The sequence below is a fragment of the Apus apus genome, chromosome 1 (genome assembly GCF_020740795.1).
Source record: "Apus apus isolate bApuApu2 chromosome 1, bApuApu2.pri.cur, whole genome shotgun sequence".
Taxonomy (NCBI): Eukaryota; Metazoa; Chordata; class Aves; order Apodiformes; family Apodidae; genus Apus; species Apus apus.
Window position 1 is genome coordinate 11043023 of NC_067282.1, and position 12517 is coordinate 11055539.

Genomic DNA, 12517 nt, shown 5'->3' on the forward strand with positions numbered 1-12517 from the left:
TAGAAGCAAACTTCAGTCCCATCTGAGTTGGGCCATTAATGTACAGCCACGAAAGAGGCATGACAAGGGGCCATTAAAGGCTTAAATAATAAAAAAACCCCTGATTTTCCGTCTTATGGAGAGAGGCAGAGTAGTGGGATGGATGGAGATAGTCTTTTCAAGAGTAATTTATGTCTTTGGAAACTGTAAAGCAAGATGTAAAGAAAATGCAAGCCTTTTTCTGACTGCAATTACAGTTAAATAACGTGTGTTTTAGACCCTGTGAAAATGTTGGAAAATACAGTTGCAGCTGAAAATTCAGTTCTGATCCATCCTCAAGAACAAGCAGCTAAAGTTAGAATGGAAAAGGAGAGACAAAAGTGGGTAAGTGGGTGTGTACTTGTTCCTAGGTTTTAAAGAGAAAGATACTTAGGGAATACTTCACAGTGATTCAGGTTATACAGCAGATATAGACCCTTATAACAGGCATGTAACACATCGATAAATTTTTACTCTAGCATTTTCTATAGTTAGTCTCTGTGTATTAACTCCTAAAAATCACTAAACTCTAGCTGGAATTTAGAATAAGTGGAAAAACCCTGTTTCTTAAAATCTAACAAAGGCTGTAGGCAAGGGATACCACCGTATGATTAAATGAGAATCCCAATTGTAGATTAACACCTTTTGCTTAAGGGAGGATATAGTTAATGAGACACAACTCTGAAACCTTTACTAACCCATTGTAATAATATAAGAGGCTCTGTGGGCATGTGTTTGGAGCGACAGGAAAAGCTTACAAACCTTGAGTATTATGTTGTGTGGTGGTTTGCTTTTTTAAAATTAACTAGGAAACTAGTGCAGGAGGTCTTTTATGTCTATGGAAATGCTACTTTTATTATATTTTAAAAATAATAACTTTGTGTTATTTCATTATAGGTATTGTGTATATGTTTCATTACATTTTCTTTTTTGATGTATTCTTAAAGACGTACTAGCTCTTATGTGGTGGTTTATTAATTTAAAAAAATTGAAATTCAGATCTTAGTGCAGCCTTAAATTGTGGAGTTAAAATTGAGACATTCAGGGAAAAAAAATTTACAAAATAGTAATTGTTTATGGAAAAAAAAACCCCAAACCAAACAATACCAGCATATTCTCAGTGAAACAGAGTGGTTACTTTCTTAAACATTAATTTTCTCCCACTTTGCACCTGCCCAGGTGTATATATTACTAAGTCCTCATTAGCTGTTCTCTGGTCTACCTTTCCTGACATCCCATTCAGGCTGTTGCATTAAAGGTTGTTGTTCCCTTCATCTTTGCCAGTACTTGAAAATTTTTCTTCCATTCCAAAAGTATGTATGCTGTTGCTACCTGTGATCTAGGTGATTTGTAGCCCATAGGTGCATGGAAAGAGAATATAAACAAACAAACCACTTCAGAGATTTATGGAGTGTTCTTAAAGTGGTTACCCGTTAACTTGCAAAAGTTTTGTCAGGCTTGAAATAACATTTAAATGTGTTGAACTCTTGATGACAAGCTCCTTAAAATGCAAAGTAGATTTCTGAATTCAATTTAAGAAAAGGACTTTTGCAGTCTCCGGAAAATAATAGTGTATCCTGAATGGTTAGATTTTGATTTTATCTACTCTGTTAATTTGAGGACAGATAATCATGCAATAGTAAAAGGATTCAGGGACTGTTTGAAGTATCTAGCTAGTAAAACAATTATTCTTGTTAGCTTTGGAACCCTTTCTAAAGGCCTCCTGTGATTTGGATGTGTCTCTCACAAGCAATAACATTTCTGCTGTAAGCTGGAACAAAGCTTTGTGTGTGGTGGTGGTGTGTGAGGGGGCTTTGATTTCTTTCTCATTCAGTTCTAGTGATTCACACTCATTTTTCTTCTCAACAGAATGAGCAGATAGAGCAACAGAAACAGGAACAGCTGGCCTTGCTTAAACAACTTGAAGAAGAGAGAGAGTGTTTGAAAGCTGATTTTCTGAAGCTCCAAATGCAAACCTGTTTAGAGAAGGCAAAGAAGAAAAAAGAGGAGGAAGGGCAAGTTCAGCTGGTACAAAGCCACAGCATTCCTTCTGCAGATCGGCAGAACAAAGTGGAACATGAGGTGAAAAATTATAGAAAATTATGTGTAGTTTTTTAATGATCTTTATTCTAAAAATGAAGAGCACCATTTTTCAATTTTAAATTAAATTAAATCAAGAAAATACATTTCTTAGGCTATCAATCAGAAGTTTGTACATATAAAAGCTTTCTTTTCATTAATGTAGAAGCTTGTATTTCACATTTTATCACTGGATTTTGAATATTAAATTGTCTTTGCACAGTCCCAGGGACAGCATATCTATTTAAAATACCCGTTAGAAATCTGATTAAGTCATATAATGATTAGGCGTGTACACATAACATTTTTCAAGTGGGGAAAAAAAAAGATAAGGGAAGAAAAAAAGATAAAAAATCTTATCTACATTTTTGTCTTTCTGAATCTCAAACTGCTACTTAAATGGGAGGAATTGATTGAGCATGAGATGGAAAGTAATCTTTTTTTTAAAATCTTGAATCATTTGCACAACCTGTACTCTTCTGAGAATCTAATTGCCTTGAAAATGCAGCTCTATTGGATCATTGCTCACAGAATCACAGAATTTTTGAGTTGGAAGGGACCTTAAAGATCATCGAGTTCCAACTCCCCTGCATGGGCAGGGACACCTCCCACTAGAACAGGCTGCTCAGAGCCCCATCCAGCCTGTCCTTGAACACCTCCAGGGATAGAGCCCCTGCAACATCTCTGGGCAGCCTGTTCCAGTGTCTCACCACCCTTACACTGAAGAATTTACGCCTGATCTCTAACCTAAATCTCTCTTCTTTCAGCTCAAAAACCATTACTCCTCATCCTCTCACTGCAAGCCCCTGTAAAAAGACCTTCTCCAGCTTTCCTGTAGGGCCCCCTTCAGATACTGGAGGGCCACTATGAGGTCCCCCTGGAGCCTTCTCTTTTTCAGGCTGAACAGCCCCAAGTCCCTCAGCCTGTCCTCATAAGAGGTGCTCCAGCCCTGGGATCATTATTGTGGCCCTTCTCTGGACACGTTCCAACAGGTCCACATCTTTCTCATGCTGGGGGCACCAGAGCTGGATGCAGTATTCTAGGTGAGGTCTCACCAGAGCAGAGGGGCAGAATCATCTCTCTTGATCTGCTGGCCACACTTCTTTTGATGCAGCCCAGGATGTGCTTGGCCTTCTGGGCTGCAACTGCACATTGGTGGCTCATGTCCAGCTTTTGATCCACTAATACCCCCAGGTCCTTTTCCACAGGGCTGCTCTCTAGCATGTCTTCCCCCAGCCTGTATTCATATCTTGGGTTACCTAGGCCCAGGTGCAGGACCCTGCACTTGGCCTTGTTGAACCTCCTGAGGTTCACCTGGGCCCACTTCTCCAGCCTATCAAGGTCCCTCTGGATGGCATCCCATCCCTCTGGCATGTTGACCACACAACCCAGCTTGGTGTCATCAGCAAACCTGCAGAGGGTGCTCTCAATGCCACTGTCAGTATCGTTAATGAAGATATTAAACAACACTGGTCCCAGCACTGACCCCTGAGGGACACCACTTGTCACTGTTTTCCATCTGGACATAAAGCCATTGACCACTACCCTCTGGACATGACCATGTAGCCAGTTCCTTATCCACTGAACAGTCCACCCGTCAAACCCATATCTCTCCAATTTAGAGAGAAGGATGCTGTGGGGGACCATGTCAAAGGCCTTGCAGAAGTCCAGATAGATGACATCCGCTGCTTTTCCCTGGTTGACTGATGTAGTCACTTTGTTGTAGAAAACCACTAGGTTGGTCAGGCAGGATTTGCCCCTAGTAAAGCCATGCTGGCTGTCCTGGATCACCTCCTTGTCCTCCATGTGTCTTTAGCATGTCTTCTAGGAGGATCTGTTCCATGATCTTCCCAGGCACAGAGGTGAGGCTGATAGGTCAGTAATTCCCAGGGTCCTCCTTTCTACCCTTTTTAAATATGAGCATAACATGTCCCTTCTTCCAGTCATCAGGGACTTCACCTGACTGCCATGGCTTTTCAAATATCACGGACAGTGATTTGGCAGCTACATCCCCCAATTCCTTCAGGACTCTGGGATGTATCTCATCAGGTCCCCAAGTTTGCTACTGGGTCTGTTTACCTCTTTGAGCTAAGCTGCTGTAAGCACCATTGACTCTGACCATGTGTGCTCCACTTGTCAAGGGAGACTGCAGCTGCAGGCCGTCTGTTCCAGAAGTTGCTTTAGCTGTATTGTGTCAGGCTGAAATCTCACAGACTTCAAATGGTGATACTGAGTGGCTGCTGTAAACTTAGCAGCAAAAGAATGCACAGCTTAAAGTTGTTTTAATAGTTTTCTGTGAGTTATTTGTATATGTGCACTTTAAATGATTTTGTTCTAATTAGACTGGAAATAAAACTGTATCAGAAACCAGGAGTCCTAGAGAAGACAGCTGTTTACAGGTGATTCGTGATTATCAACAACGCCTTCTGCAGCAAAACAGGTAAGTTCCTTTATGGAATGAAAGTCTGATTTGCCTGTTTTGAAATAATTTGAATTGTTTTGATTATTGAAATTCATGTTAATCCTTGCACCACTCTGGAAAGATTCACATTTTCGTTGTATTCAGGCTGCACAAACAGACCATTGAAGAAGCTAGGAAGTGTCTACAGGAGTATCAGAATAAATTGAAGCAAAAATACTTATCTACTTCTGCAACACCTTCAAGCTCTGTGGAAGCAAAGTCAATTAAATTAAAGTCTGTCTCAGAACCACTTCTGCAGAGGCAAGGAGTGCAACCAACACAATACCAGTCACCTGAACAAGTTCTTGCACAAGAGTGTGCACAGTCGCTACCTGTGTGTTCAGGAACATTGCATGTGTTGCAAAAACCATCTTCATGGAAACCAGACGATCAAATGCACAACGTTTGTCCTTGCAGACAAGTGCAGTTTTTAGAAGAATCTAAGCTGAAGCATGCAGAGTTTCACTTGTCATGTGGCTCTCCTTCACAGGAACAACTGGCAATGTTTGAAACATCCAGTAATCATGTCAGAGAACCATCTCGCTTCCAGTTACCATCGGGTTTAGTCATGAAAGATGTCACAGCAGTAAGAACACAACCAGAAGCATGTGTACAACACGTTAGGTTTGTTTTGCCTGCAGAGGATTCCTCTGAGCCTTTAGAAACAGTGCACTTCAAAAAGTTGTCTCAGAAGATGTCTAACCATCAAACAGAGGCAGAAGCTGGAGAAGAGTCTCCACTTAAGATACCCTTCATGCCAGCAACAACAGGATCTCATATAGTTCAGGGAGCCTCAGCTGATTCTTTGTCAAATCAGCAGGGATCTGCAGAGAGCACCATCAAAACAAGCCTGGAACACCCCCTCAGTCTTTCTGAACCTGTGACTTTATCTCATGAAGAATCTAAAGCCCAGAGTGAGGAGGAATTCTTGATACCAAAAACTGGAGATGCATCTTTGTTAAATTATTCTGGTATACAAAATTTAAGGAACAGAATGTTGGCCTCATCAGAAAGCATTCAAGCTCAGCAAAAGTATTTGAAAGAATTGCAAGAGCAGCTAGATGCACAAAGAGAAGCTCTTATTTCTAGACAGAAAACACAAGAACAGCTACTTCTACAGAAGCAAGATAAATTGAAGGAACAGATGCAGAGACAGCAAGAGGCGTTGAAAGAATTTCTGAACAAGCAGGTAAGCTTTATAAATGCTTTGCATGGCATATCATGTTGTAGGTGATTAAGAGCGAATACTACTAATTAGTAAAGTATCCCATGGCGTGTCAATAGTTCTAGGTGATTTATGAAAATGAAAATTTTAATTAGAACTTGTGATTTGTAATCGGTACTTCTTTGCTGTAAGCCCCAAGAGTGCTGTTGTGTTCAGTCTAGCAGAGTATGAACTTCTGTGCTTTGTCTCTGAACATTATGCCTGTTGAAATAGTTATGTTATCTGAAATACCTGGAGGTGTAGTTTTCTTCAGCTCTAGAAATGCAGCTCTATGTACCTCAAAGGATATTGTAAGCATTTTGAATAGATTATTTTTTAAAGTTTGTATTTTTGTGTGTAGCTGATAATTAATTGTTTTGGCGTGTGTGCTTTTGACTTCTACTTTTGCTTGTTTTCTGGGCAACAGAAGAAAAATCCAAATTTATTTTTGAGTTTCTAAAGAAATTTGCATCTGTGTTGTTTTGGTGTTGTTTTTTTTTTAAACAGAAGTTATCTTAGAAAAATACCTGTTGCCTAGAGTCTCTGCCTTTTGCTTTTGCAGTTTCCAAGCAACTAAAATTCCTGAATTTAGGAGCTGAAAAAATAAAGCAGACTTTTCAGGAATTGTTCCTGTTAAAACTGCAGTGTATTCTGATCTGGTCTAAAAAAGGCCTTGAAAATGTAAATAATTATGTTTTAGCACATAAGGTTTGTAGAGCTGAAGTACCTGTATGTCCAAATGTGTTTGTAAGCTAAACAAGTCTGTCCAGGATCTCTCATACTTGAACTACTTTCTCAAAGTGCTCAATATTAGCATTTTAATAAATAAGTGTAAATATAATCTTACATATATAATAGCTTCTCTCCCTGCCTCTCCCTTCTGAGTTGAGACATAGCTGCACAAATGAAGAAATGACAAAGGCACAAAAGCCTGACTGGATGAATAAGACTGATGTTTTCCAAGTCTCAGAAAATTACCAACAAGACAATTGTGGCAGGAGTAAATTTCACAGAAATGAAATTATTCCACAGTGCATCAGTCCAGCTCAGCAAACTGGTAATATTTCGTAATATTTTTCATTATATTTTTTTCTAATTTTGCAGCTGAGGTGGAATTATCTTCTATCTCTGTACATAATTTTTTTTTATTACATATATGTATGTATTCACATATATATATACACACATATAATTGCAACATGCAAAACTTCGTTTTACAGAACAGTCTGAGAAAATTCTGTGTAGAGAACAGAAATGGAGACCTTCCAGACCACCAGTGACAAAAGTCAAGCTAGGGCTTAATTTGGAGCAACATGAACTTAGCATCATCCCAGAGGTAGACACACCGAAGAGCGGCAACATATCTTTTGCAGGTAAATACACACACGCACACACACACACACACGGCCTACAAGAAAGCTGGGGAGGGACTTTTTACAAGGGCATGTAGCAATAGGATGAGAGATAATGGTTTTAAACTGGAAGAGGTTGGATTTAGGTTAGACATTAGGAAGATATTCTTTAGTGTGAGAGTGATGAGACACTGGAAAAGGTTGCCCAGGGAAGTTGTGGATGCCTCTTCCCTGGAAGTGTTCAAGGCCAGGTTGATGGGGCTTGGAGCAACCCGGTCTTAGTGGGGGGTGTCCATCTATGCAGGAGGGTTGGAACTAGGTGATCTTTAAGGTCCCTTCCAACCCAAGCTATTCTATGATTCTGTAGTTATAAAATATATAATAAATTCTGCTTTTCCTGAGAAATACAGATGAAGGAAAATTTTTGAAGTCCTTGAGATTTTTCATGATGAAATAATAGCTGACACTGTTGCCTTGTTTTTTTAAGGTATAATTTATATACCAGCAAAGTGAGTTATAGTTTAGAAAAGCTTATCCTGTCAGTGTCTGTCTAGAAAAGCATAATTGAAACAAAATTTGACCAATAAAAGAAAATTCACTGTAAATCCATGGCTTACATTCCCTGTTGATTTTTCTGCTTGGCAGAGTCTGTGTTAATAGACAATTGTGCAGTAATTGTAAGGAGAACCATCAGAGCTGATGGATGGTGTTTAAAGGTTTAGCTTTTGAGCATACCAAGAAAGTGAGTGTGAAATAAGGGGACAGGATCGAGTTTCTACTGAAATTTTTAGACCATCTTTTTATTTTTGTTTTTGTTTTTATTTTGTTCTGGAGAGCAACAACACAAAGTAGTTATTGCTTTCCAAGTAAGTTGTTACAGTCTGCATACAATGCTTTGTAATTCTCTGTAAGAAACATTGAAAGTCACAAAAAATCATGTTTTCTAAATGTAAACCTGTTTTTAAAAGTCTCTTCATAGCTAAAAAGTAATACATATTTTACAGAAGTTTGAATATTTTGTCAGTATTTTTAAAAGGGCTAAGCAGAACAATTGGAGTAATTGTAGGCCTGTCAGGCTGGCCTTCATCTCAAGCAAAATACTGAAACAGCTGATATTAGACATTTTTTAATTAAAGAAAGGTAATTAATGCTAGTCAGCATCAGTTTGTGCAGAATAATTCTTGTTAGACCAATTTGGTATCTTGTTTAGACAACAAGTTTTCCTGGTGAAGGTTTTGATTTAAGAATATATTTATATTGTCAAAAGCACTTACTTGGCTTTAATTTAAACACATTACACACGTTAATTTAAAAAAAAAAAAAAAAGTTTTCTGAATTACAATCCAGTGGAATTCTAGATTATGGAATACTTGGTGCTGTGTAACCCCAGTATGATCCACAGGTCAGTTATTCCTATATTGTTTAACCATTGGCATTGGTAGGTAGTAAGAAGTTGAACTTGAGGTTTTTATTGGATTGGGAGGCCAAAAAGGTTTCCTGTGTGGGGCGGATTGTGAAGAAAATAAACCTTTAAACTAGAGCAGTTATATTGCCTCTGGGTTTGGAAAAATTACTGAAAGTTTTTGGTGGATTTGCTATATGGAAAAATTGGTTTGAAATTTTTTTTAATAAATACTTTAGTTGAGAATTATTTTTTGAGAAGTCTATGACTTGTATAATCTTTCAACCTGTATAATCCATAGACTGGGTAATGCAAAGGTTTTTACTGACACTGTATTGCTCACTTTGTTGAAATGGAGCATTGTATAAATTCGGCTGGTTCCTTTTGTAGAACAAAGTATGCATCCTCATATTTTTCCTGAAGAGCAAAACACTGCATTTCTATACCTAAACTGATTACAAATGTTTTTAATTCAGATAAAACAGGTTCTGTTGGTGGAGAATCTTCTCCTATTTCCACCATTGGGGAGTTTGCGTGTGTGAAATGCTACAGTCATGCTTCTCATGAAGAAGGCAGGTTACCTTCCACCCTAACAAACTATGAGCAACAAATCTCTAATGAAAGTTCAAGGCAAACTAAACAGTCAAGTAGATTAATACAGGAGATGTTGAAAATGACTGCTGAAAACTCTTGTGATTCAGGTGAGCAAATCCTCTTCCTTCAAGGAGTTATGCAAGTATCATTCAGCATTATTTGTAGCATATGGCCTGACTTAAAGAACAGGCAGTGCTATTATAACACTGTTTATATTTCAGTGTAAAAAAGAGTGTTTCAATAAGCATATGGCTCAGAATGACTGAGTTTTTATGGGTTTGGGGTTTTGTGATCCTTACTATTCTAGTAACAAAAGTCCACATCACAGTAAACTTCATTGCTGGTCATCAGTTTCTTACCCATGGCACGTGCTTTGTATCTGTAAGTTGTAAAACTTACAGTAAGTGTAAGTTACTTGTCAGTAAATAAATTTCCTTAGCATTGCAGAATTCCACATGTGCATAGGGAGGGAGCAAACTGTTGTAGAACACTGCAGGGGCATCTTTCTCCTGAGGGAGGTGTCTTCTACCCAGATTGCAAGGTGTCCAGGTTTGCAGCTTCACCAGGTAGAAGCCTGGCTTGAGCACACCAGTGATGTGCCTGATTCAGTACCCAGGGATTCCTTGTGTGGACACAGAGGAAATTAATGCTTAAAAAGAGTTCTGGAGAGTTAACATGCTAATGTAGAGAGATCTACTGAAAGATGAGTGTCACAGTCTGACAGTGTTAGTAACAGATGGCCAGAGGCCAGGTTAGTGTTACGTGGGGGAAGAGAAGATGGACCATTCTCCACAATGAGTGTATGTAAGAAACTGCTTAAAAATACAGTTGAACCAAAAAGAAATAGAAGGTTGAGTGTTACCCTTAGCTCAGAGAAACAAGTGTGAAAGAATTAGCTCTTAGTTATGACAGAAATAAAAAGTGCAAGGATTGATTTATTCCTGATGTTTTATGTTCAGCTGTGAAGAGCCTTTATTTAAGCCTTTACAGCTTCGAGTACAGACTGTGTCCATATGTGACAAAGTTAGTCCAAATCCATAAATTTTGAGCCTAGTTGTTTTCAGTATTAAAAAGCTCTTTTTGCAATGAAGTGTTTTGTGAATGTTCAAAATAATTTTTGTTACAAGGTTGTTGAAACCTAATAAGCATGTTGTGGGTAGCTTTGCCTGGCTAATAAAATGATGCAGGAGAGACTAGTCTTAGGTAAACAAAACCAGCAATTTACTAAGCAGTTTTTCAAGAAATTGGACTAACGAGTAGATGTCAATGTTTTTAAGTCCTACTGTTTTTCCCTTCCTGTACAAATTTCTTTTGTCTCTCCAGTCTTGGAGTAATGTTGACTCAAAGGCTCCAGTACTTTCAGTTACACTTGCTGGGAACTGTTACACAAAGTTTACAAAACATTGACTAAAAGAATTTGAAGCTTTCTACAAGGTGAAAGCATCTTGTCCAGTAAAACTCAGTATCCATCTAAAATAACTATATTATTGAAGCTACAAAGGAGTTTTCAGCAATTTTGCTACCTTGTATGTACATCTTTCCTAGCACAACAGTTGTGTAGCATTCACCTCATGTTTTTGCTAGAAATTTCACTGCTGCCCCAGATCTTAAGATAACTTTAATTTACTTTTGTTGAGTCATCCTTTTCAATTCAATCAGGATTTTCTAGGAATTGAAGTTGGTTTGAAAAAGTGCATATAAGCTTATTTTCTTACAACTGCTTCCTTTGGTTCTCAAAATACTTTTTGAAATATACCTATTTTAACTTCTCACGAATAATCTTGTAGTTTTCAACAATATTTGAAGAAAAGGTTTGTATTTTTCAGAGTAAGTTGTAGAAGCATTGCTACATCAGCCATTACCAAATTAATATGAAACATCTTAGTGTAGTATCTTTATACATTAGTGGGTATTTCATGTGCACGGTTTATGTAAGAGGATTAGAAAACTTTATGTTAGCATCTCTATTAAAAAAAACCAAACAAAACAAAGCTGTCTGTGATTATGGTATGTAAGAGGATTGTCCTCTTGAGCAGTTCAGCTACCCAAACTGTCAACAATATCTTTGTAATTTAAAGCACTCTGGTACTTTTTAGTAACTACTGCAGTATCTTCAGCAAGACAATGCACAGTCTGTGTTTCTGAAGGGGAAACTTAAGGTGCACTTTAAGTTGTTACTTATGATAGTAGCCTTCATTAAGTCTTTAATTTATTTGGGCTTTTAAAAAAAAATGTTTTCTACTTTTTTCTAATCAGAAAATGTTTGCAGTTTTCCCATGTTTGCAAGATGTGGGGGTGCTGATTGACAGCAGCTGAACATGAACCAGCAGTGTGCCCAGGTGGCCAGGAAGGCCAACACCGTCCTGGCCTGCATCAGGGTTAGTGTGACCAGCAGGACCAGGGAGGTGATCCTGCCCCTCTACGCAGCCTTGGTGAGACTGCACCTTGAGCACTGTGTGCAGTTTTGGGCACTGCAGTATAGGAAGGACACTGAGGTGCTGGACAGGGAGCAGAGAAGGGCAACTAGGCTGATGAGGGATCTGGAAAATAGGTCTTATGAGGAGAGGCTGAGGGAGTTGGGACTGTTCAGCCTGGAGAAGAGAAGGCTGAGGGGAGAGCTCATTGCTCTCTACAACCACCTGAGAGGAGGTTGTGGTGAGGTGGGTGTTGGCCTCTTCTCCCTAGTGACTAGTGATAGGACAAGAGAAAATGGGGTCAAGTTGCACCAGCAGAGATTCAGATTGGATATCAGGAAAAATTTCTTCACAGAAAGTGTGGTGAGGCGTTGGAACAGGCTGCCCAGGGAGGTGGTGGATACACCATCTCTGGAGGTGTTAAAAAAATGGGTAGACGTGGTTGGGTATTCTAGGGCAGATGGTTGGACTTGATGATCTTGAAGGTCTTTTCCAACCTTGATGATTCTATGATTCTATGTAATAGTATCTCCAAAGGTGAGAACAAATGAGTGCTTTGTACATGTGATTTTTGAGCTTACTCTTTTAACTTATGTTCTTGGTGGTTTTTACCTTCAATCAAATAATGTGAAGCTTAACGACTTGAAAGCTGTACTGCTTTCATAACGACAGAACAAGTAGATGTGCACAAACCCTATTAATCACTGCTCACCTGCTTTTTCAAAATAAAGCCTTTAAGATAAAAAGGTAGAAGTTATACAGGTTCTTAGAGATGAACTTCGTCAATCTGCCAGAAAGGTTTTGAATGTCTCCAGAGAAGGAGACTCCACAACCTCTCTGGGCAGCCTGTTCCAGTGCTCTGTCACTCTCACAGGAAAGAAGTTTTTCCTAATACTTACATTGATGAGATTGCCCCTCAGTCTCCTCTTCTCCAAGCTAAAGACACCCAGCTCCCTCAGCCTTTCCTCATAAGGGAGATGTTCCACTCTCTTC

At 38.8% G+C, this 12517-nt stretch overlaps 1 protein-coding gene across 8 annotated transcripts in view; it reads left to right on the top strand.

The window, feature by feature from the left end:
- Positions 1-12517, top strand: part of CEP295 (centrosomal protein 295) — a 42571-nt gene that overhangs the window by 15774 nt on the left and 14280 nt on the right. For 7 of the 8 annotated variants that reach the window (XR_007888455.1, XM_051609014.1, XM_051609015.1 and 4 more), the window contains 7 exons: positions 257-363; positions 1888-2100; positions 4440-4537; positions 4664-5747; positions 6648-6819; positions 6983-7135; positions 8993-9217. Coding sequence is in view for 7 of the 8 variants with exons in the window: in XM_051609014.1 (XP_051464974.1) it covers positions 257-363; positions 1888-2100; positions 4440-4537; positions 4664-5747; positions 6648-6819; positions 6983-7135; positions 8993-9217 (2052 nt within the window). In the remaining variant the exon portion in view is untranslated. The remainder of the gene's footprint in view (positions 1-256; positions 364-1887; positions 2101-4439; positions 4538-4663; positions 5748-6647; positions 6820-6982; positions 7136-8992; positions 9218-12517) is intronic. The other variant, XM_051609017.1, reaches the window with a different exon arrangement.